Source organism: Panulirus ornatus, chromosome 57 (assembly GCF_036320965.1).
Source record: "Panulirus ornatus isolate Po-2019 chromosome 57, ASM3632096v1, whole genome shotgun sequence".
Classification (NCBI taxonomy): Eukaryota; Metazoa; Arthropoda; class Malacostraca; order Decapoda; family Palinuridae; genus Panulirus; species Panulirus ornatus.
This window is the reverse complement of record NC_092280.1, coordinates 1,733,256-1,760,861: the sequence shown is the minus strand read 5'-3', so window position 1 is coordinate 1,760,861 and position 27,606 is coordinate 1,733,256. Positions and strand designations below refer to the sequence as shown.

At 39.1% G+C, this 27,606-nt stretch overlaps 1 protein-coding gene across 2 annotated transcripts in view; it reads left to right on the top strand.

Moving 5' to 3' along the window:
- LOC139766098 (uncharacterized) overlaps nt 1-22,885 on the top strand; it is a 44,662-nt gene extending 21,777 nt beyond the window's left edge. The window contains exons 3-8 of one of the 2 annotated variants that reach the window (XM_071694256.1): nt 9,481-9,558; nt 10,363-10,495; nt 15,117-15,188; nt 17,687-17,859; nt 18,224-18,353; nt 18,647-22,885. In XM_071694256.1, the coding sequence (XP_071550357.1) occupies nt 9,481-9,558; nt 10,363-10,495; nt 15,117-15,188; nt 17,687-17,859; nt 18,224-18,353; nt 18,647-19,461 (1,401 nt within the window). In that variant the 3' untranslated portion in view covers nt 19,462-22,885. Of the gene's footprint in view, nt 1-9,480; nt 9,559-10,362; nt 10,496-15,116; nt 15,189-17,686; nt 17,860-18,223; nt 18,354-18,643 lie in introns of both variants that reach the window. The other variant, XM_071694255.1, reaches the window with a different exon arrangement.
- Nucleotides 22,886-27,606: the final 4,721 nt, after the last annotated feature.

The window sequence follows — 27,606 nt, the reverse complement described above, 5'->3', positions numbered from 1 at the left end:
TTCTTAAACAATAGAATTCGCCACTTTATAACCCGTTAAATCAGGTTTATTTCTCAAACAACTGAATTAGCCACTCAAACAACTGAATTAGCCACTTTACAACCCGTTAAACCCGGTTTACTTCTAATTCGCCACTTTACAACCCGTTAAACCAGGTTTATTTCTCAAACAATTGCATTCGCCACTTTACAACCCGTTAAACCAGGTTTATTTCTCAAACAATTGAATTAGCCACTTTACAATCCGTTAAACCAGGTTTATTTCTCAAACAACTGAATTCGCCACTTTACAACGCATTAAACCCGGTTTACTTCTAAAACAACTGAATTCGCCACCCTACATCCCTTTAAACGCAGCGCGTCATTTCAGTTTAACGTCGGGCCATTTAAACTCATTCACACCCATTCAAACCCGGCGCGTCTCCCACATTCATTCTTTGATTGCTTTGGACATTTAAATTCACTCAAGACAGCTGTATTTGCCTGATGCGTACGTTCTCTCATTCTTACCGCGCTCCGGACATTTAAATTCACTTACGACAGTTGATTCTACTCGACGCCTACGTTCATTCATTTTTGGCGCAATCCTGACATTTAAACTCATTGACAAAGTGTTTTTACTCGATATCCATTTAAAGCGCGTTCCAAACATTTAAATTCATTGATAACAGCTGTGTGTATCTGACGCGTTCATTGACTCATTCTTGGCGCGTCTCCAGATATTTAAATTCGCTGATGACAGCAGTGTTTACTCAAAATGTACGTTCATTCATTCTTGGCGCGTTCAGGGTATTTAAGTTTATTTTCGTCGGCTGTGCTTATGTGACCTTTAATTTCATTCATCTTGGCGCGCTCAGGGTATTTAAATTCATTGATATCAGCTGTGTTTACGGGACATTTACTTCCATTCATTCTTGGCGCGCTCAGGGTATTTAAATTCATTGATATCAGCTGTGTTTACGGGACATTTACTTCCATTCATTCTTGGCGCGCTCAGGGTATTTAAATTCATTGATATCAGCTGTGTTTACGGGACATTTACATCCATTCATTCTTGGCGCGCTCAGGGTATTTAAGTTTGTTTATTTACATCATCAGCTGTGTCTGCTCGAAGACCTAACGTTCATTCATTATTTGGCGCGCCTTGCCCATTTTCTGTGAAAGAGTCTTAGGTATTTAGGTATAACTCATCTGATATATATATATATATATATATATATATATATATATATATATATATATATATATATATATATATATATATATATATATATATATATATATATATATTTACATATATATATATATATATATATATATATATATATATATATATATATATATATATATATATATATATATATATATTGTCACAAAAAAAGCCAGAAGAGCAGGGCCTTTATATGCAAGCGAGGCATATTTAGGCACCTTGCCTGCCTTCTTCCCCTGGACATAATTCTTCTATTCAGATCTCATGGTGAGACATTCACCTTCTTCCATCTCCCTCCCTTGTGTGTGGGCTCAGCCCTTAACCAATCATACTCCTCTACACATTGATAGACGTATTGCCTATTAGCCCATTGGAGGAGATCTGCTCGGAACGAATGGTTAGTGAGACATGTGCCAGAGATATTTATTGACATCATAAAGTGGCCAGGTGTTTTTTGTGAATATTTGCATATTCTTCCTAACAGCATCTAATTTGCATACATTGAAAATGCAGTACAACAGGTTCTCCCTGGTTAGGCATCTCAGCTGCCACATCTAATGTTTAAAGAGGCGACATTGGAATACATCTTTTGCAGCGCACGGAGCTAAAATGTGTCTATTTTCTAAGAGATATCAAGATTACTTATCATATTCATCATATCCTTCTAACCTAGTTAGAGAATAAGTTCCACAATGTCTGCTTAAACCTAAATATATTCCTTCGAAACTAGTAATCTCGTACCAGACACCATTTTTGCTACTAGGAACCCAATACTTTATAAGAATGTAATATTCTTTTCTCTGCTATGCTACAGTACATACAGTATACCCGAGGGAGACAAGCAAGCCTAGCACAAGCCACCACACCGACGTTTACTATGATATTTGCATAAAGAAACAAAGTTAAGATCATTTTCAGAGGACAACACAGCAGCCCAGGCCACCATCGCGAAAGATAGGTGGCCAGCCAGTATGACGCGCCAGTAATACTGTATTTCTCGGTACACAATAGCCATCCACCTAACCACATATATTCCACCACAATACTTGCTATCTCCCGCCACATGAGTACCACCACAAGAAATACATTTCCCAGGTCTTCTTCATCATCAGTCCTCGACCAAAAGAATATTATTCCATAGGTATTCAAGCCTTTAACTTAGATAGATAGGTTATCAATCTTCACTTCTGTTATCTATTGACACATAGGCTTGTCAAGCCTTTCATTACCTGTGACAGATTCTCATATATCACTATCATATTTATCCTTTATGTATATTATCCAACATTATCATTTGTAAACTAATTAATCCAGTCGTTTATCAGTTTGATGGAATGATTTTGTTTTTTTATTTCAAAATATTTTGGCTCATTTGTAGACACATTACTATTCCTATTGCAGTGCAAAATAACAGATATGCAAATACGATCTATTGCAAAAATCTCTTTATGGTTATAAATTCGATAGAATGATTACATTCATATTATTTGCCTGCTCATTTGTGAAATATTTTCGTAAATATATTAGCACACATTTTACAGTATAATTTGTTTGTGACAATTACGTAGTGACTTAAAGATTATTGTTTACCTTGACTGAAGAAATCTCGAACTGAATTTTTTTTTTTTTTTAGTTTTGATTTTTACGTGAAATTTCACGATAAAAGACATATCAATTTCTACACTTACTGATCATTATGTTGATCAATATATTGAAATGATTTTTTACTTCAAGGAATTTTGGAGTCAGGATTGTGGTAACTTTCACATACTATCGTTGAATTTATGTTAGATCATAAAATTATGGATTTCTCTAGTTAGTCGCTTTAAATAAATGGACGGAAGGCGTGAAACATCATTCTTGGAGTGAGTTTCCTGTACGGAGTTACGTCAAATTATGACATATACTTTTTGGTGTTTACTGGGGAAAAAATGTATTGACCAATATTATCTTATTTACGTTTAGCTTCCACTGGAGAGGGTAAGCTGACCCCAGCTTGATGCTGTGTACAGCTAGGATTTAGAAAATGCTATGTTTACGGGTGTTTCGTCCCTGATCATCACTACGTACACACGCTAAATTGAACCTAATTATGTTAATTGTTAGCAAACTCTGCCTGCATGAAGTTACCTTTGGCCTGGCTTAATTACCATCAGGAGACGGGATCAAGTATCTTCACACCCAAAAGTTGCCCACCTTACCCTGATACTGCGTGGAGCGCAGCCACGAAGATTAGATTATAAATTGGCATTTGAGGATGAATGATATAAATAATAAATATGATAATGATAATGATAATAAAGTGATAAAAAATGATAATATATCACTAGATAAATAAAATGTTCACATGATAACATACCATATGTGCATATGCTTATTTGCAGGACCATTACAAAATCCGTCAAATATTTTGGAAAATGATAATCAAATGTATTGTATTTACCATTGAGTCATGATCGCCAATTATCTACAATATAGGCAAAATACGTTCACATAGCACTCCAGAAATTCACCCTAGGCATTGGAAAAAAGCGTCATATTCTAGTTTATGGAAATATATAAGTAAACGAGATTTATTCTCTGTAGGAAAAAATCTGAAATGTTGAATATTCTGGTTTGGTCAGACTCTCAAAAGAAAACACAATTTGGCAACACTTAAGGTAAGCGTTGCCATAAGTCGCCAGACACCGTGTATTGACTGCACTGGTACCTGGATTTGTTGACAAGAGTCCAGTAATGCGCATGGTACTTGCATGAATACTGAGTCATTTTCGCAAGTGAGAGGGTGGAGAAAAGAAGTCAGAGATCTGGAGACGAAGAGATGGAATAAATGTTACAGAAAACATAAAAGATATCTAGAAATATCTGAAAGAATAGGAAAAATGATGGTCGAAAATGCTGGACGTAATACATCCCCAGAAATCCTCTTTACGAACTCTATATATATATATATATATATATATATATATATATATATATATATATATATATATATATATATATATTAAAAGTGAAGAGATTGTATATGAAGTATTTGTTATACAGTATATACAAACCAGGGGTCACTCGCTACAATAAGACAAGAAAGATTTACCATTTGATATTTTGGTCTGATGGCAGCAGAGTATTTTCATCTCTTTGGGTTACGAGATTTTACTGGGAAAAAAAATATGAATATTCAAATTTCTATCACAGAAAAAAGAATTAAATTTCGACAAAATTTGAATAGATAGAAGTGGAGGTGGAGGGTGTGTCCTTTTAAAAAAAAAAAAAATACTTAGATACAGTTGAAAGTTGATGGAGAGAGGTGGGTGATTATTGGTGCATATGCACCTGGGCATGAGAAGAAAGATCATGAGAGGCAAGTGTTTTGGGAGCAGCTAAATGAGTGTGTTAGCGGTTTTGATGCACGAGACCGGGTTATAGTGATGGGTGATTTGAATGCAAAGGTGAGTAATGTGGCAGTTGAGGGAATAATTGGTATGCATGGGGTGTTCAGTGTTGTAAATGGAAATGGTGAAGAGCTTGTAGATTTATGTGCTGAAAAAGGACTGATGATTGGGAATACCTGGTTTAAAAAGCGAGATATACATAAGTATACTTATGTAAGTAGGAGAGATGGCCAGAGAGCGTTATTGGATTACGTGTTAATTGACAGGCGTGCGAAAGAGAGACTTTTGGATGTTAATGTGCTGAGAGGTGCAACTGGAGGGATGTCTGATCATTATCTTGTGGAGGCTAAGGTGAAGATTAGTATGGGTTTTCAGAAAAGAGGAGTGAATGTTGGGGTGAAGAAGGTGGTGAGAGTAAGTGAGCTTGGGAAGGAGACCTGTGTGGGGAAGTACCAGGAGAGACTGTGTACAGAATGGAAAAAGGTGAGAACAATGGAAGTAAGGGGAGTGGGGGAGGAATGGGATGTATTTAGGGAATCAGTGATGGATTGCGCAAAAGATGCTTGTGGCATGAGAAGAGTGGGAGGTGGGCTGTTTAGAAAGGGTAGTGAGTGGTGGGATGAAGAAGTGAGAGTATTAGTGAAAGAGAAGAGAGAGGCATTTGGACGATTTTTGCAGGGAAAAAATGCAATTGAGTGGGAGAAGTATAAAAGAAAGAGACAGGAGGTCAAGAGAAAGGTGCAAGAGGTGAAAAAAAGGGCAAATGAGAGTTGGGGTGAGAGACTATCAGTAAATTTTAGGGAAAATGAAAAGATGTTCTGGAAGGAGGTAAATAGGGTGCGTAAGACAAGGGAGCAAATGGGAACTTCAGTGAAGGGCGTAAATGGGGAGGTGATAACAAGTAGCGGTGATGTGAGAAGGAGATGGAATGAGTATTTTGAAGGTTTGTTGAATGTGTCTGATGACAGAGTGGCAGATATAGGGTGTTTTGGTCGAGGTGGTGTGCAAAGTGAGAGGGTTAGGGAAAATGATTTGGTAAACAGAGAAGAGGTAGTAAAAGCTTTGCGGAAGATGAAAGCCGGCAAGGCAGCAGGTTTGGATGGTATTGCTGTGGAATTTATTAAGAAAGGGGGTGACTGTATTGTTGACTGGTTGGTAAGGTTATTTAATGTATGTATGACTCATGGTGAGGTGCCTGAGGATTGGCGGAATGCGTGCATAGTGCCATTGTACAAAGGCAAAGGGGATAAGAGTGAGTGCTCAAATTACAGAGGTATAAGTTTGTTGAGTATTCCTGGTAAATTATATGGGAGGGTATTGATTGAGAGGGTGAAGGCATGTACAGAGCATCAGATTGGGGAAGAGCAGTGCGGTTTCAGAAGTGGTAGAGGATGTGTGGATCAGGTGTTTGCTTTGAAGAATGTATGTGAGAAATACTTAGAAAAGCAAATGGATTTGTATGTAGCATTTATGGATCTGGAGAAGGCATATGATAGAGTTGATAGAGATGCTCTGTGGAAGGTATTAAGAATATATGGTGTGGGAGGCAAGTTGTTAGAAGCAGTGAAAAGTTTTTATCGAGGATGTAAGGCATGTGTACGTGTAGGAAGAGAGGAAAGTGATTGGTTCTCAGTGAATGTAGGTTTGCGGCAGGGGTGTGTGATGTCTCCATGGTTGTTTAATTTGTTTATGGATGGGGTTGTAAGGGAGGTAAATGCAAGAGTCCTGGAAAGAGGGGCAAGTATGAAGTCTGTTGGGGATGAGAGAGCTTGGGAAGTGAGTCAGTTGTTGTTCGCTGATGATACAGCGCTGGTGGCTGATTCATGTGAGAAACTGCAGAAGCTGGTGACTGAGTTTGGTAAAGTGTGTGGAAGAAGAAAGTTGAGAGTAAATGTGAATAAGAGCAAGGTTATTAGGTACAGTAGGGGTGAGGGTCAAGTCAATTGGGAGGTGAGTTTGAATGGAGAAAAACTGGAGGAAGTGAAGTGTTTTAGATATCTGGGAGTGGATCTGTCAGCGGATGGAACCATGGAAGCGGAAGTGGATCATAGGGTGGGGGAGGGGGCGAAAATTTTGGGAGCCTTGAAAAATGTGTGGAAGTCGAGAACACTATCTCGGAAAGCAAAAATGGGTATGTTTGAGGGAATAGTGGTTCCAACAATGTTGTATGGTTGCGAGGCGTGGGCTATGGATAGAGATGTGCGCAGGAGGATGGATGTGCTGGAAATGAGATGTTTGAGGACAATGTGTGGTGTGAGGTGGTTTGATCGAGTAAGTAACGTAAGGGTAAGAGAGATGTGTGGAAATAAAAAGAGCGTGGTTGAGAGAGCAGAAGAGGGTGTTTTGAAATGGTTTGGGCACATGGAGAGAATGAGTGAGGAGAGATTGACCAAGAGGATATATGTGTCGGAGGTGGAGGGAACAAGGAGAAGAGGGAGACCAAATTGGAGGTGGAAAGATGGAGTGAAAAAGATTTTGTGTGATCGGGGCCTGAACATGCAGGAGGGTGAAAGGAGGGCAAGAAATAGAGTGAATTGGAGTCATGTGGTATACAGGGGTTGACGTGCTGTCAGTGGATTGAAGCAAGGCATGTGAAGCGTCTGGGGTAAACCATGGAAAGCTGTGTAGGTATGTATATTTGCGTGTGTGGACGTGTGTATGTACATGTGTATGGGGGGGGGGGGGGTTGGGCCATTTCTTTCGTCTGTTTCCTTGCGCTACCTCGCAAACGCGGGAGACGGCGACAAAGTATAAAAAAAAAAAAAAAAAAAAGATACAGTGTACGCATATATCAGTATTTCACCGAATACATAGTGTATATAACATTATTCATTTCCAATGTGATTATTGTCATATATGCAAGGCAAAGAATAACAATGAAAGATTATGAAAATATAACTAAACTAGATACAAAATGAAATACCTGAGCACAATTACTGATACACACACACACACACACACACACACACACACACACACACACACATATATATATATATATATATATATATATATATATATATATATATATATATATATATATATATATATATATATGTATATGGGCTTCTCCTTTTCTTCGTTACTTTGAAGGTGTGAAACCTTTGGCTCCCGTTATCATATGCTAATTGCATCAACGTACGAAGGGAAAGGGGATCTGTTAAATTGAATTACCAAAGGAGTTTGCACCTTATTATCAATTTATATATTTAGTTAGCCTACCCTCATGGATTTTAACGTGTTAAATTTTTGGCCTGTAGGCTAAAGTTAAGAAACTACATAATCTGATAATTACATTTTAACAGATATTTATGGCTGGGTAAATAGAAGATTATAATTTTACTGGGGGATTACATGCAAATGATGGAGCTGTAGTTGGCAATATCATAAAAAGTGCTGAAAGTGGCAGGATTTATATTTCCTGATTTAATATGGGGAAAAATATTGTTACTTCTCCTGAGTATACCATTAATATATAGATGAAAGGCCAATAGTCATTGACTAGCATTATCAACAAACTCATGAATAGGTATAAAAAGGAAATTGATAAATTTGAGGACGACATGAGAGAAAATTTAAACAGATCAACCATCTGCTGGCAAATATGTGAAATGAAGTAAATGTACGAGGAAATATGTAGCAAGTTGTCCACATCCAACATAAGGTCTAAACTAGAATGCCTCACCAGTTGGTCACCAAACCTGAAGGTGTTCAAACAACTAACAGAGTCTAGACAAGATAATGATGATGGTATCAGAACAAAGAAAGATGTGTCGCAACGAAAAGTTAGAGGCCTCAGATTTGTCAGCCATGGAAGCAAGAAGAGTAAGGGGTGACCTGATCACGACCTTTGAGAATCTAAACCAGATTGGTGAGTTTAACTGTGATTGAGTCTGAAAAATTGAGAGAGAGAATAAACACATGATATAACATGAAAGATTCAGAGAGAAAACAACTAGAAGACTTAACACGAAACAGAACAAGAAAATTATAAGATGAAGAACAGCACATGTACAGTATAGTGTGGTGGACCAGTGGAATAAACTGGGTTATAAAACTGTTTTATGAGGAAAGCATAAAAAGGATTAAAAGGTTGTATGATACTAATGATGGTTTAAGAGATAGTGCCCAACGAGTGTGGTACTCCCATATAAGTAATCAGTAAAGCTCAAATTGGTAATTACCAACATACGGTTGCCACACATAATCCCCTATTTCCCCACACATTACCATCTTCATCTTACATAAATGTCATTTCGAATCGTGTCCAATTTAGATCCGTAAGATTTATATAGACGATATAGATTCCCATGTTATAGACACGATTACGTCTATCTAGCTTTATAGTTCCATAATTGTTTACATAACGAAGTCTCTTGAGAATCATGTACTTGTCCAAACGTTGCTGACGTAGAGAGCTGATAAGAATCAAGATAAGGGTTAGATAAGGACCAGACAAGGACCAGATAAGGACTAGATAAGGATCAAACAAGAAACAGATAAGGAGTAGATAAGGACTCAAGTGAAAAATGAAAAATCCTATGATTTATATTATCATTTCCAGAGACCTTATGACTGGCAACATTTGGTCTCAGTTACCAATCTTGTCAGAATAATTAATTCGGGAATTAAATCAAGCATTCGTAAAACATCAAGCAATGCTATAAACCCACAAAGAGTGTTCAACAAAGAGTGTTAAACCAGTTCATATACTAAATATATATGAACCTATTTCCTATATGACTGTGTCTTAAACAGTCCAGTAACTGTTGGCGGAGCAGTTTCACTCCTCGATGCGTGGAGCTGGTTCGTTTGTCTCGGGGGTTCGAAGCCTCGTTCTCGTGTTGGCTAATATTTCCCGTTTTCTTTATTGGCTCAGGTGACGTGGCTCCGGAGACGTGATCTACACATCCTCACTACCGGTCACCACACTTACTCTGCTGACGACAGGTTCCAGGTGAGTGGCTCTCTCTATCTCTCTCTCTCTCTAGTCAAGGTTAAGGGCCGTCCATTTTTTAAAGTGGGTACCTTCTGCGAAGGTAAACAAAAGCTTCGAAAAAGGTATCATCAAGGAAGAAAAATATATATCTTAAGATCTCGTCTCCTACATGGTCATTATGAGCCATCACCTCACGAGGTTATGAGACTCAAAACAAAGAAGGAAAACTCAAAAAAAAAAAATCACATGGGAAAAAGATGATTGAAACAGAGGCTTCACAAGAGCAACCCAGACTGTGTGTATGCAAATTAAAGCACAAGAAAATATGCAAATTTTTTCCCTTGGTTCATTTGAACCGAGTTAAGTGAAATCATTATTGGACTTGATCTCTTGTGCTCATTAGCTTAATTATCCTCTTGTGGAAACTTCAGAATATGTTCCTTGCCAAAGATGACGTCAACGAAGGAAGATATAGATTATACTTCGTGGTGAACTGGAGATAGATTATACATATATATATATATATATATATATATATATATATATATATATATATATATATATATATATATATATATATATATATATCTTTCGGTTGACTAAATGTATTTGAAATATCGTTATATTTCTTCTTTTTTATCTTCCCTGATGATGAGATTATTACACGAAAGTGCACTTGGGAACTTGTGTTCCATTTCCCCGTGGACTCATAGGAATATATATATATATATATATATATATATATATATATATATATATATATATATATATATATATATATAGATAGATAGATAGACATATATAAACCTTCTCTCCCATCAGGTGGTGCACAGCCCAGGTAGTAACCAGTGGACTCTGGTGGTGCGCTACGCTCAGCTGCGGGACTCGGGGATCTACGAGTGTCAAGTGAATGCAGATCCCAAGATCTCCAGACCCATCACCCTCAACGTGTACAGTAAGTGTGAGATGGAGACACTGACTCACACTTCTACATCTTAGATATTTTACACTTGATACACAGGCACACACACACACACACACACCACACCACACCACACACACACACCACACACACACACCACACCACACACTCACTCACACACACACACGCGCTCGTGCGCGCTTACAGGAAAGACAGGTCGCAAAGTAAACACCCACTTGCCTCCTGGTGTCTCCTTACTGTAACACACATCACTGTAACCTGCTCCACGAGGCTGCTGTAGTTATTACAGCCGGATACAGTACCACCAGTAACCCCCCCCCTCCCAGGACGGGATCATACAGGATGGCTTTCTGTAGGTCTTACCTCACTCCTCCTGTAGCTGGTGTAGAACTTTGTAGCTGTCGTCCTGGTGTTCACATCCCCTCGCTGCTGCCTCCCGTCATAAGATCAGCTCAGCTAACGAGCGTGTATTAGCTTGCGAGGTCAAGCTGGTGTGGGTGTAAGGGCCTCGTTCATCTGGTTGTAGATTACGTCACTAGCTGAGACCAGCAGCTGAGACGATGGTGGTGTTGTCCGCTGAGTCAGTCCATTTGTTTTGCTCTTGGTTAGTTCAGGTCACCTCCTGAGCTGAGAGAGCTAGGTATGACGTACACAAAGGAGCTGAGACAGCTGGGTATGACGTAGACACAGGAGCTGAGAGAGCTGGTTATGACGCAGACACAGGAGCTGAGAGAGCTGGGAATGACGCAGACACAGGAGCTGAGAGAGCTGGTTAAGACGCAGACACAGGAGCTGAGAGAGCTGGTTATGACGCAGACACAGGAGCTGAGAGAGCTGGGTATGACGTAGACACAGGAGCTGAGAGAGCTGGGAATGACGTAAACACAGGAGCTGAGAGAGCCATGTATGAAGTGGCTCAGCCAATACGATTTTTCTGCCAGGAATGTTAATGGCTTCCCCAACACCAGCAAATTGCCTCGTGTTTACATCAATAGCCAGGTCGATACTTCGATGCCAGACGTATGCAGTGGAAACACGTTAATCCTTTGACAACATAAGTGTATCAGTAAACTAAACCCAGACATAAACCTTCTAGTAATGCAGCGGAGGAAGGGAAAATCCTGTTTAGATTTCTTTGGTTAAACCATAGATCAGAAATATAGCAATTATAGCCAACTATAGTAGAGTAACTGTCTTCATTCTATCTATATCGACTTTCAAACATAGCTACCAGGGTATAGAAATGGCGGTATAGTATGTATGTCCCTGGATCATCTGGTATACAGACATTAACGAGGAGGCTCGAGAAGAGAGGAGGTGTATAATTCACGTTGATAACATCTTCCTTTCGTAGAATCATTCGTCAGGTAGTGCTGAGGGAACCCCGAGAGAGAGAGAGAGAGAGAGAGAGAGAGAGAGAGAGAGAGAGAGAGAGAGAGAGAGAGAGCGTGTCTCCTAATAACTAAAAACTTTATAGAGATCAACAAGCAATATCTGTTATGAGTTCAGATATCAAATGAATGAAAACAATCACCGAAATGCATTTCGTGTTATGAATTACTCTATGATTTACACTTCTGATAAACTTTCAGGACTGAAAGTACAGTGTGCTCTGGACAACACAGATCCACATCTGGTAATATCAAAATATCTCCGTCAGAAACATAACACTGTAAAGTAATGCGTTACTTTCTAAGTTCTACGTTCTTCTCTGCTGTTGTAGTCAGCCCTGTCGACTTTCTAAGTTCTACGTTCTTCTCTGCTGTTGTAGTCAGCCCTGTCGACTTTCTAAGTTCTACGTTCTTCTCTGCTGTTGTAGTCAGCCCTGTCGACTTTCTAAGTTCTACGTTCTTCTCTGTTGTTGTAGTCAACCCTGTCGACATACAGAGTGCATGACAGCGGAGTTGTCGAGCCTGAAGATCGATCTGTCGTTTCTGTAGGTCGTCTTAAGTGCGTCGAGTTAAGAGTGGATTTTTCGATATGTCCAGAAGAGCGAGAGTGCAAAATTGCCCAGCCTGTTATTGAGCGTAGGACGTTTTAGGATGTGTGTGTGTGTGTGTGTGTGTGTGTGTGTGTGTGTGTGTGTGTGTGTGTGTGTGTAACATTTCTGAGATATTTTCATAAAATCTATCACAGTCTTTTAAAGATTTTCAGAGTATTGATGCCAAGTTTGTTTGTTTGTTTGTTTGTTTTCTATCTAGCTATGAGGGTTTATTCTCACTTGTAAGTCTATCAAACAGGAAAAGATCTGGTTACATCTAGTTGGTTTTAGATAAAATACTTTCAATGTCACATATTCCAATTCATGGGATAGAGCGAATTGGAACTATATGATATACAAGGGGCGACGTGCTGTCAGTGGGCTCAATCAGGACATGTGAAGCGGCCAAAGAAAACTATGGAAAGGTTTGTGGGGCCTGGATGTGGATAGAGAGCTGTGGTTTCGGTGCATTACACATGACGGCTCGAGAATGGATGTGAGCGTATGTGGCCTTTCTTAGTTTGTTCTAGGCCCTACCTCGCTAACGTGGGAAACGACAAACAAGTACGAAAGAAAATACAAGTTCCATTAGCAGCGTTTGTTGGGAATATCTGCTGAAGACAATTAGAAATTATTAGCACTAGTGAACGGAGAGAGTTTCTAATCCTTCTATTTCATTTCATCAATAATCCTAAAAAGAATTTCATGATACTTCATAACTAATGGCGTTAAAGCTATCTAATTACATTATGATTATAACGCAAGTCATATAATTCATTTTTATGCAGTTTGTTTCATCACATCAAAAGTCATTTTCACGATCCAGTGTTGAACATTTCATTGTATATTAGGCTGCCCTATTTATAAAACAGCTTGTAGCGATCACCATCACAGATGACAGAAGGAGATTAAAGCAAAACCTGGACTGAAATATGCCATATTATTTTGATGTAAATAGCCGGTCAAAATCATTTTGAAGCAAGCGAGTGTATTTGTTCTATAGGCAATTCAAATTAATCTGGAAAAAAAAAAGGCGGATTATCATTGATATGATAAAGCATTTGAACCAATTATAAGTTACAATGTTTGTGGCTTATATCCTCTTACTCGTGCACTTGCAAAATGCCACAGTACTCGAACGCATCTAAGAATAGGCCAAACCATTTGCTGTAACTGGAGGAAGATGTAAGACAGCGAAGGTCTGCAGCAAAATAAGTTACGTTCATCCTTCTGAAACACTTCACCATTTGAGCAGAAGGAGGCAAAGCAATGCCTGGCACCTGGTGCAGCCTCTTGGCACCAGTGTCAAGGATACAGGAGTGTCATATATCCAATTTGCTCGCTGGCTGGGCGCTACTGAAGGATTTCGTCTCCTTCTTAACGACGCCAAGGATCAGGTCAGACCACCAGAATGGAGAAGGGAGTAAAATTGACGACAAATTTGACTAGATAGTTGGAGAAAATTGTCCCTGTGGCATATATATATATATATATATATATATATATATATATATATATATATATATATATATATATATATATATATATATATATATATTAGTTGATCACTGTTAAGCGAGGTAGCGCTAGGAAACAGACGTAGAGTGACCCATTCACTCATATACATAAACTCCCATACATGCACATATACATATACATATCAACATATACACATACATATATACACATACATATACAGACATACACACATAGATACACATGTACATATTCATACTTGTGTGTGTGTGTGTGCGTGTGTGTGTGTGTGTGTGTGTGTGTGTGTGTGAAGCCAGCCCAGGCAGACACCTTAACTTTCAGTACAGAGAACGACACATATTCCCCACCGTTAACCCCACGTCGTAATATTTATCATCATGGCCGATCATGGAAGCTGGCGATCATGGAAGCTGGCGATCATGGAAGCTGGCGAGGAAATATTTCAAAACGTCTTCGAGTTCTTTGTGTGGGAGGAGACCCCTTATCCCGAACACCTGTCTTGTGGTGGGGGAGGACATATACGCTAAGTCGTCCATACGGTCTGGAAAATGGGCTACAAAGTTGGACATTGATAAAAGTCCCCTATGGAAACATGTTCATGGGGCCATTTAGGGGGGCCTTTTCTTCCCTTTAGGGCATGATGGAGCGTGTGTCAGCAAGATGGAGGGCGGTGATGCCGGGTTATTATAGAGATGTGGCCTCTGAAAGAGAGAGAGAGAGAGAGAGAGAGAGAGAGAGAGAGAGAGAGAGAGAGAGAGAGAGAGAGAGACGTGGGAAGGTTATTCAATGATCATGTTCTGTCTGACGTAATCTATGTATTAATGATAAAAATGTTGACCACATGTGAAAAAAAGTTATTTTGACGGAAAAAATGGCATGAATATTAGGGAGGGAAAATGATTCACTGTCTCATGCACGCTGATCACTGTCTCATGCACGCTGATTCAGCGAGACATGGGTATTGATTTTCCATTGATATCAATCGTCTGTTTGTTAAACATGAAACAGGTATGTGTATATGTTCTAGTATACCATGTTGATGGTGTACGTCCTGGGTATAATGGTCATCATGACTAAGACATTCTCTCTTCAGATGTGAGTCATGCTGTAAGTTGACAGATACTAAAACATTTCCTTTTGTCTCTTGTTTGGCAGACTCGTCCCAGCCCATCAGCGTCAGGAAGACCAAGGTGTTCGTCGCCAACAACACAGCCTCCACCAGGGACGGTAAGGCAACACAAAACCTTCACGTAATACATGGAACACAAGAGATCAGCTCCCAGTGTTTGAGCGTGTGAGGGTGATGAGGATTAAACTTTCATGTGGCACACGAGGCACACTGGGCCAGGCAAGCCAGCTTCTCCAGTACGTGGGTTCGACCACCCTGATCCTTGAGTCTAGCAGTTCCCCTGATCCATGGGTTCTTGACGCTACCTTGCTAGCCCATGCCATGCTCGACCTTGGGCGGGGGCCTATGAAAGCGTCGCTGAGGTTGTTAGTTTTGTTACAGTTTTCTTTTCTTCTCTTATTTACTTCATCTTGCCAGCTTTCTCATAAACTCTGTCATTGGAAAACTTATAACAAAGATATGAACTTTGACACAAGTTACTGTTGAACACGAGGGTCAAGTTACCTAGAAATTACTGAGCGAACTTTAAGTGATGGTCAGTTATGGTAAAAGAGCCGCAATTTGTTATCAGTTATGAAAGCCGAACTGTAACTTGTTATCATTTATGATAATCACATTTGGCTGTATGATAAGGCCAGGATGTTGGAGGAATTAAGAGATGAAGGTGTGTAAGTCCAGGACTAGCGCAACGGTCTCCTGTAACCCCGTTTTCTAAGACCTTCCTTGTCACTCATTCCTCGTTTTCCTTCCCTTTCCAGCCCATTCTTGTGTATCTTTACGTTGGCATCAATTGTCCTTTTCGCTTTAAGAAAAGCAGAGTTGGTTATTCTTGGCTTATATTCTTACTCGCCCGGGTCATTTGGCTGAAGAGAAACTGCAGAAATTCTCGAAGAGACAAGGAATAGAGAAGAAAACGAGAAACGATATAGTTCAGAGATAAGGAAGAAGGTGATCTATACAATGAGGTCATCGGGAGGTGTTAGGAGATAGCAAGTGATCACAGAGGGCGCTGGCAGGGAGACACACAGCTGTATAAATAACGTCAGGACAACCCAGAAAAGATGGCAGACACAAACACTCCAAGATGAAAGACTTCGCCAAGAATGAGGCATTGTAAGACCTCACCAGGAGAGAGGCTCTAGAGGATTTGGAGGGTTTGAAGAGCTTGGAGGACAGGTAGAGCCTTTGCGGAGCCCTAAAGAGAATGTAGAAACAGTGTTACAATTTTCAAGGTGAGTTTGAGGAAAGCATAGACGCCCTAGGACACACATCAGGCGACATAGAAAGGTGGCTCAGAGGGTGATATACATAACTGAGAATGTGATAGAAAGTCATACGGTTACATACAGGAAAATCCCACATGATCATACAGGAACTAATTGCGCCAAAAGACGTTAGCTGTGGCTAAAGTTTTTATGCGACATCTGAAAGAAAAAATTCGCAGAAGGACTATAAAGAAATCGTCCAGATCACCACAAAGGACCAGAAACTGTTACTTAGAACCGAATAAGAAGGATCGTAGAGACCGGAAAGGATGGATAGAGGTTAAGAGAGACGGTGACATAAAAGCATCTTGGATGGTTCGACATGAATATGTAGTATGGAACAGAAACACCAGGGGATAGGAGGGTCTAATTGAGGTGGGACAGACGGGAGGAACAAGTAACGAAAACAAAAGAAACAGATCAACGACATGTGATACGAAGACTGGAATAGAGTGGTATTGACTAGATTGGACCTGAGATGATGGGAACGGGACTGTAGTGGCTGGAATGAAACTGTGATGGTTGGAATGAATCTGGGAAAAGGAAAGTGAAACAACGGAATGCAACTGGGATGGTGAGAAGGAAGCTGGGATGAACGGAATGTAACTGAGGCGATAAGAATGCAAGTGGGATGACCGGAATGCAACTGGAATAACCGGAATGCAACTGGGGTGACCGGAGTGGAACTGGGAATGATGTGGGGAGGAAGGATGGTGGAGAAATTGACACAAGGAATGGAATCATTTTTTCATTGTTACATATGGGTAATCAAACGATCGTTACCTCGTTAGTCCTTCTCGTTTATGCCTTTGAGAAGCTATGGTGGCGGGGAAGGATATAGCGAAGTGGTGGCCTCTGATACTCTCCCGTTCGATGCAGGAATTAAATGTCATAATCCTTATAGATAATCTCTGAGAGAAGTGATTAACTGTTCCATTAACCCTAGCGTATTGGGAAGACAGTGAGTCATTATTAGTGATTTGCATTATTTTGAATAAGTCTTGTGCCTTATATCTATGTTACTGACCAGTGTTTTCATTGTATGTGTGAGAATGGCAAGAATATCAATATCTTTATCGTTATCTTTGATACTGATAATGATATTGCTGTTACTATCTTCACTGTTAGTGTACCTTTCATTTCCATTATTTCTACTAATAACGTCATTATCACCATATTTTCTATTGGCATCACTATCATTCACTGTCTCGACTGCTGACATCACTACCATCATCACTATCATCACTACTGACATCACTACCATCATCACTATCATCATCACTATCATCACTACTGAAATCACTATCATCATCACTATCTTCACAACACAGGCCACCTGCGCGTAGAGATCCTGGGTCCGCGTGAGCGGTACATTGAGGAGGGTTCCTCGCTGACCCTCTCGTGCCTCGTTACGTCATCATTCGGGCCGTCGACCCTGGTGTACTGGTACCACGACACCAGGATGATCGACTACACCTCCCCCAGGGGAGGGATCAAGCTTAAGGTACGTACCGCCAGGAGTACCAAGATGTGTACCTCGTTTCCCCAGTGGGGTACCGTCACATTTAGGTCACATACTGACTTGTTGTACCATCAGAGGTCGACCATTAGCTAGGACAAATGGCCACTAACCACCACTAACCACTAAACTTGATCCATAATTAGCACAAGACGCTTCTAACCACAAAACAACCCTTACACATGACCCATAACAGGAAAATATCACCTTTACTTAACAAGACCCACCTCCCCCTTAACTCCAAGACTCTCCCCCTTACCCCAAACTACACATGACCATTATCAACCACCAACATGTATCGTCAGCCTCCATTAACTCTCCCTCTCTCCCCTCTTCTCCCCCCCCTCAGATCGACCACGAGCGAGGGGAGACGACCGCTCGCCTGATAGTGGAGACTGTGGGAATACAAGACTCGGGCATGTATTCTTGTGTTCCCAGCGGGTCTCACCCAGCCTCTGTCAGGGTCCACGTCCAGCAAGGTGACTCCTGAGTCTCTCTCTCTCTCTCTCTCTCTCTCTCTCTCTCTCTCTCTCTCTCTCTCTCTCTCTCTCTCTCTCTCTCTCTCTCTCTATCTATCTATCTATCTATCTATCTCTATCTCTCTCTCTAACAAACAACGAAAAATTTTACAAAATGGCTACATATATATCTATATATATGAATACATTGCATATTTCTATGTATGTATATATTCGGTATGATTTATGAATGTATATTCATTACACGATCTATTTTAATTGTTTGGATTCCCTCCTGTTTTTCCCTGCAGCAGGGGAGCAAGAGGCTGCTATTCAACAGGGAGGGTTGAATGTCACCAGTTCTTCTGTGGGAGTTACGCCGCTGACGGTCCTTCCATGTCTGCTGCCGCTAATATTACTCTGTATTCCTCACATCTTGCTCAGTCTTCCTCTTCCTCACTCCTATTTGCCCCTCTTATTAGGCCTATATTCTACATCCTCATCTCAGGGCTGTAGACTCCCTCTCCCTCACATGTATGTTTGTATCACCATTATTATCCTAGCTAAAGAGACCTACTCCTTACGCTCTTCCCTTAAAATCTTTCGCCTTAAATACTTTAAAGACCAGATTGCTCACCTGTCCTGCTCCTTAATTGGTCACCTGTCGTGCTCCTTAATTGGTCTCTGTTATCCTTCGTCCACCTCCCGTTCATGTAAGATACGTTATCTAACTCTATTCTCTTGTCTTTCACTTCATATATTCACTCTACTAAACATTCAACATTTTTCTCTCTCTCTTGGTTACATCCAGATCCTGTGTTGGGTAAACATTACCCTCATCTTTATCTATATTTACTTACATGTTTCACGCTCTTCCCTCTCCTATCCTGCTCGTGTTTTCTCACTCTATCCCATCCTCTCACTCGCTCCCTTTATCTCTCACTTGCTTCTCCCACTACCTTCCTCCTCACTCTCCTCTCTCACTCTACTTCTCTCACCTGTTGCCAGGATGCCTCATTTTTCTCGCTCTCTCCCAACTTTTCTCTCATCCATTATTAAAGACCAGCTCTCACCTACTTCGTTAGTACTTCAGCTGTTGATATACAAATGTCTAACACTATATATCTAAATTACCTCTCACTTCAGATACCTCATAACAAACTCCCAGCTCTCTCACTTCACTATCTCTCTCTCTCTCTCTCTCTCTCTCTCTCTCTCTCTCTCTCTCTCTCTCTCTCTCTCTCTCTCTCTCTCATTCCATTCATCTCTTTTCTTGTCTCTTATTCAAAGTTGGAGTGGAGGTGGTAATGTCTTCTTATCTCTCATCTCTCATGATCTCAATCATCTCTCAATCTCATGAGTATGACATGAGGATGCACAAGACCTGAATGAGGAGACAAACAACAAACAAAGACACCCAGAGTTTGTAGAAGAGATACAGAGATATTGTTTGCTATTGTTTATGAATTATTGTTGTCACCGTCTGTGCGTTAGACATTGTTTGCTATTGTTTGTAAGATATTGTTGGTTAAACATTTGTTTCACTAAAAGTCAGCTGTGTCATCACCAGAAATGGTTTATGTACATTTGCTCTTGTTGTTGTGTCTGCGTTTTGGATGAAATATGACAAACTCACACGAAGAAACTCGTGTGTGAGGGACGAGCCCGGCATTCTGAACAGGTCTTGGAAGATGACAGGAACATTTGCACACACACACACACACACACACACACACACGCACACACACACGCACACACACACACACACACACACACACACACACACACACTGTACTGGATTAGCTGAGATGACAATATACAACAAACTCACTTGTTGTAACAAAGTAAAATACAATGGAGAGAAGAAATTGTGGGCTTTGAAAATGGAAATAATATAATCACATAACAGAATCAAAGAGAGGAAATTCACTTTTATGTTTCCAGTACTGTCAGATTCACTTCCCTGACCTGACCAAGCCAGGTCTGACCTGCCTTGACCTGTTGATTTTTCCAGGGTCATCACCATCACTAGCGTCGTAACCCTGAATTAACTGGTCATCTGGTCAATGACCTGTTTACCTGAGGGCATCTCAGAAGCCTGGAACTTGTCTGGTTCACGTACAAAGAAAAAAATAGATAGTCTCCAGGGAAGTAAGATAAGGTCACTTAAGTAAGAATAAGTTAAGCAATTGTTCCTATAAATAATATTGGACTGAGAGCATTTTTCAGAATTATGACCGTAATGTGAAAAGTTTTAAAAGTTGTTGCCACTATAAATATATTGATGGTGCAAAAAGGGAAAAAAATATATATATATATGACAGGTATATATATAAAATATAAATTATTAACAGGAAATTAATATAATGAAACGAAAATATAAACATACTAAGGAAAACATATTCACTGACCTTAAGAACATGGTAAATACTAAATAACCAAAGAACATAAATATGAACCTCGGAAATGAAGAAAGATTTAATAAAGGCAAAAACTAATAGAGGAAACATATCAGATATTAAAAACCACAGGCAAAAATATCATGAAATAACACCAATTATGATTGAGTGGTTTGCTTGTGTGTGCAAGCAACATGACCAGCTGGTGTAGTCACAGCTGGCCAGAAGTCAACTTAACCTAGTCTCCAGCTTCTGTTTAGTGACCTTTTCATCATAAGACTCTACTTACTTCGTGGGAGGAAAGATTATATTTTGCTGCTCAACCTAAACTTATAACAAAGTTCGTAGAGCCATCATTTAGTTCGGGTCCTATCGATCTATTTATAAAGATTATGGAAATGTGAATATAAATCATATCTTGAAATATTATAAGATGTGAGAATATGATATGATTAATGGACAAGACACTAAGTTGGGAAGACAAGAATGATAGTGAACCATCCGCCAGGTTCTACAAAAACAGCTGGGAAAGTTGTTCTCCCTACGACACACGACCAAGTATATATATATATATATATATATATATATATATATATATATATATATATATATATATATATATATATATACATATATAACTTTACCCCTTTTTTGATTTCGTTAAAAATTTGGCAGTGAAAGAAATTTTTTTTCTGTGGAGATGTATCGAGACAGGAGTTTCTGGCTTATGGTACCACAGCTCATTAAGGTTAAACTCATTTCCTAAAATGATGTGACATAAAACCTTACGTTCCTTAGCATGCTCTGACGTCATAGCACTATACAACACCTTAATTTTCAGTTATATTATCAAGGGTGATAAACACAGTCTGCCAACTTTCCTGTAATAGATAGATCAGACGAAAGTTAAGAAGTCTCAAAATATCATACAGTATTTTGGGATTACTCTCAGATGACCTCTTTGATAAGGTAGATGAAGTTCACTTTGTATTGTACAAAGTGTATGATGCATCATACAAGTTTAATACACCTATGCTGTACATAATACACTATATCCCTGTATTCATGTTTGATATAAATGTATATATTTTCAGACACTGTACATAGATATAATTAAGAGTTTAAGATGCATTATACAATGCAAGTCTTTATGAATAATACAGTGTATATAATACAGATTGGGAATGTATGACACATTATGCCATACACTGTAAATGATCGAGCTCATGATGTATTATGCAGGTCTCTGCACAATATACACTGCATACAATACAAAAATGCAATATACCATTATAAAGGTATGAGATGGAAATAGAGTAAATGTAATACAACAAAATTGTATATGATATACACATCCGTGATCTCGTCGGAGCAAGCTAATACAACTAGAGAATATATGACACATAATACAGTTCTATGATCTTTATACAGCATACAAAATACAATTAGAGAATTTATGATACACTCAAGGTCTATGATTTTCTTACAGTATACAAGATACAGCAAGAGGTTGTATGAAATATTCTGTATACATGATACAACAAAATGATTTATGATACAATATAAAGTTCTAAGGTCTCTATGCGTTATACATTATACAACAAGGGTATGCACAATACAACAGCATATGGCACGATGCATTATACAGCTCCATTAAAGGTGTGCATTATACATAACATAGATTGTAAGACCTTACCAAGCACACTTCACTACATACTCAGTCTATGAGAATTTCCCGTATGTATTGTAAACTATTATGGAAACCTTGTCTCATATAAGGTCAACCATTATGAGAAGTTCCTTCGAATGATGTATTCCAATATGAGAACATCTTTATTTAAGGTATACCATTGTGAGACCTTCCTTTGAGTGAGGTAAACCAAAATGAGAACTACTTTATGTGAGGTAAACCAAAATGAGAACTACTTTATGTGAGGTTAAACTTTTGTGAGACCTTTCTGTATGTGAGGTAAAACCTTATAAGAACTTGCTCCAACTAATGTAAACTATTATGAGAACTTCATGTATAGTAAATGTAAACCACAGTGAGAGTTGTGTGGAGTTGATCTACCTGGTCTACACAAGTGTATACTCATCTATATTTGGTATGAACTCAGGATTTTGTATGACTAATCAATAAACAATGATAAAGTTGTTGATATTTTATCTATGTATCATCCTTCCTTTGGTGCCTCGCTATACAATCATACTGTGAGATTACGTATCAGAAAATAAGAGAAATAAAAGAGTATATATATATATATATATATATATATATATATATATATATATATATATATATATATATATATATATATCGATATATTTTTTTTTTATACTATTCGCCATTTCCCGCATTAGCGAGGTAGCGTTAAGAACAGAAGACTGGGCCCTCTTCTCTGTTCCTTCTTTTGATTTGAAAAAACAAAGAATGAGAGGGGAGGATTTCCAGCCCCCCGCTCCCTCCCCTTTTAGTCGCCTTCTACGTCGTCTTTACTCTTACAATATGTGTATACACGTACATACACCCTAGCCTAAGCCAGGTGTGTGCATATGTATGTATACATATACATATACATATTCAGTTAACCTTATATCTGTTAAGAGAACCATATGAAGAAAAATAGATAGATTGCAGGAGATCGATAGATAGAGGATTAACACAAAACATCGTTGTTGATCGATGTATTAGTAAACACTACAGAGAAATTAACCGGCTTCAGACTTCAGGAAATTACGTTAAATCATTTATGATTGAGTTCAACAAGTCATTAAGCATATGGTTGATAATACGGTAATTATCATCCCAAAGTTTAATGTTTGCTGAACAAATTCACATAATTAAAAAGTGCTCTCGAGAGAAAGTAGATAATTAGTTATTGTTAATGAACACTTAAGGTAACTCACACACACACACACACACACACACACACACATACATACATACGCACACACACACATATACACACACACACATACATACGCACACACACACATATACACACACACACATACATACGCACACACACACATATACACACACACACATACATACGCACACACACACATATACACACACACACATACATACGCACACACACACATATACACACACACACATACATACGCACACACACACATATACACACACACACATACATACGCACACACACACATATACACACACACACATACATACGCACACACATACATATACACACACACACATACATACGCACACACACACATATACACACACACACATACATACGCACACACACACATATACACACACACACATACATACGCACACACACACATATACACACACACACATACATACGCACACACACACATATACACACACACACATACATACGCACACACACACATATACACACACACACATACATACGCACACACACACATATACACACACACACATACATACGCACACACACACATATACACACACACACATACATACGCACACACACACATATACACACACACACACACGTCACTTCGAAGCACCAGAAGCAACACTAGAGAGATAGCAATATAAGACAATAGCTTTAGGTAATTTCTCCTTAACATTCACAAGCTCTGCTCCCTACAGGGAAATTCTATTTGCATATTTTGATACGAGAACTTCAGAACACATAACAAATTCTTAGGATGTCGAAGGGAAATAAATGTATAACATTTTGTAAAACTTTCACGTAATCTACACATGTATGAAGATAGAATATATATTTCTAATCTAAATAAATATATATATATATATATATATATATATATATATATATATATATATATATATATATATATATAATGGTAATGCTACTTGTCTTTCACAATTCTTTCATTTATAAAATCCTTAAACTTAATGAGAAATAAACGAATTACGTGAATAATTCAGTTCATCAAGAAATGACCTAATTCACACCTCGTGGGTCAGGTCACCTAAAATCCCATAACGAGGATAAATATCTATTTACATTCAATTAGCTGAAAATGAGTCTATGACGTCATAATTTCTCCTCATTACCATACGTGTGCTTGAATGTATAAACACATTACATTATTATTCATTATGCTTTCACTGGGAATTTAAGCGTAATCAATAGACATTGATTGAATTAAATCTTTGATAGATTAGGTGTTGCTCACGGAAATAGACTGAGAATAGAACAAGTACAGAAATGATTGGATGTTTTTATATGAACATCTCATTCCGTCACCAGTGAGGAACAGAAGACCATCACCAGTGAGGAACAGAAGACCATCACCAGTGAGGGACAGAAGACCATCACCAGTGAGGGACAGAAGACCATCACCAGTGAGGGACAGAAGACCATCACCAGTGAGGGACAGAAGACCATCACCAGTGAGGAACAGAAGACCATCACCAGTGAGGGACAGTGATAGAAACATTAATGACTTCAGGAACAATAGCTTAGAGATGGTTCTGGGTCAGAATGGAATGCTTCAGTTGAATTACTTTCACGTTTCAAATCCTGAGCGCAGCAGTCGTCCCACAGCCAGCCTAGGTGCTCATCCTCCCTTCGGAGCTGGTCGTTGAATGGGCACCTGGCTCAGGCTGAAGTGTATATGTGTGTATGCACATACAGGAGTCAAGACATGGTACATATACATACAAAGTTAAGAGACAAGTATAGACCTCTTTCTCCTCGTAATACATAAATAGTATTCATACAGACGTATACATACACAGCTCTGGTCTGGGGATATGAACTCCTTGTATCATCTCATGTATGACAATACTCTCATGTATCATACGAAAACCCAAAGGTATTTAAGTAACACAAAAATCCCACACCCTTCTTGGAGGTTCCTGCCATCTATAGCTAGCATGCACCAGCAAATTACATCTAATAAATGTAAACAAAACTTCCAAAAGATCTTTTCGTAGGTGTTCAAATAAAATTTCACTGAATAAAATATCTAAACTGCAGGCGTATGCAGATGAGACCGAAGAAAACGAAGTTGAAAGAATTTTTCAGGAAGAGCTTTTTACGAAATGCAATTCCCATTTCCTTTGGAAATAATAGCGTTTTTTTTCGTGCATGCCCGCATGCTTGACTTAGCTGTAGAAGCTCTATATAGCTTAGGTATATGAAAGCTTTCTGTAGCTTAGCTTTATAAAAGTTTTCTTTAGCTTAGATATATATAGGAGATTTCTCTCTATGAAATATGTAGAAGCGTTCTATAGATTTAGTATATGAAAGCTTTCTATAGTTTGAATATATGGAGGATTCTTATAACTTTGATATCTAAAAGCTTTCAATAGTTTAGATATATATTGTGTTTGTAACGGCATTTCTTGCGTCATAAGAGAATACCATCTGTTCTTAAGTTTTCTATTAGGAGAACGTTGTCCCCTGTATACCCCATCGATCCACTTCATTCTATCCCGTGCACTCCTCTCACCCTTCTGAATAGTCAAACCCTAACGTCCCAAAGCCTCCCCCACTCCATTCTTCCCCTTCCTCCCTCCACTTGGGACACAATCATTTTAGTCAGTCTTTCGTCGCTCATCCTCTCCAAACGTCCAAACAATAGTGAGCTCTTTCAGTCAGACCGCATATGCAGTATGCCACACCTCTCTCTCTCTCTCTCTCTCTCTCTCTCTCTCTCTCTCTCTCTCTCTCTCTCTCTCTCTCTCTCTCTCTCTCTCTCTCTCCTCTCTCTCTCTCCTTCAATGGTCACCTCACCCTCCAAGCACCACATATTGTCTTCAGACTTTTTATTTCCAACATATTCACCGTATTCCGTTTTCTTTTTGCTTCCAAGACTCACATCTTCTATACCACACCGCTGTGACGACTGTACCTTTGAACATATCCATCCTTGCCCGAGCAGAGAGCGACCTCTACTTCCACGTTCTCCACAGTGCAGCCAGGACGGACGCTCCCTTACCCACCCTATGACTCACTTTAGACCCCAGGGTTCCATCCGCTATCACGTCTACTCCCAGGCACCCGAAGCACTCAACATTTCGTATCGTATGTTCGTATGTGTTTTATGAACTGATATATCCTCGAGAGAGAGAGCTAGAGAGAGCTAGAGAGAGAGAGAGAGAGAGAGAGAGAGAGAGAGAGAGAGAGAGAGAGAGAGAGGCTCACTCCTATTCATTCATTCATTCAGTCATATGTTTATCGAAATCCCGTCTTGAACACACACACACACACACACACACACACACACACACACACACACACACACACACACATTTCTATTTATCCCATCATTTGTAGACACAATCATGAGAGATGTTTACAACATGTAAACTGATGGGGGAGAAAATCAGTATTTTTCCGCCAGATTCAGTGTTGTGAGCTACTGAAAGAAATTATTCAAATTTATTTATGAAACAAAATGAAGAAAATATATTCCCATAAGACAAGAGTCCAGCCAGAGTGTCTTTACTGAGTTATGTTGACATTTACGCTTCTCTCTCTCTCTCTCTCTCTCTCTCTCTCTCTCTCTCTCTCTCTCTCTCTCTCTCTCTCTCTCTCTCTCTCTCTCTCTCTCTCTCTCTCTACGTCAGAACGATCCCAGCTTTCCATTTTCCCATCCCTCAGTGTCTGTTTCCCTTCCTACTTCCCACATATAAGCAAGCACATCTAACTACCTCGATACGTTCTTCCTCCAACTCAATCGTCGTACGTACACTAGATTTGCATCTCATCAACGCCAAAACGTCTATAGAACAATCATGTGTCATTAGTCCAAGAAAGGAATTTAGGAACCTAAATTGACAAGTACATCCAGCCCAATATACTCAAAGTAAGGTTCGAGTTCCTTTGATTTGATAAATCGACTGATTCACTTGACCGAGCGTGACCTGG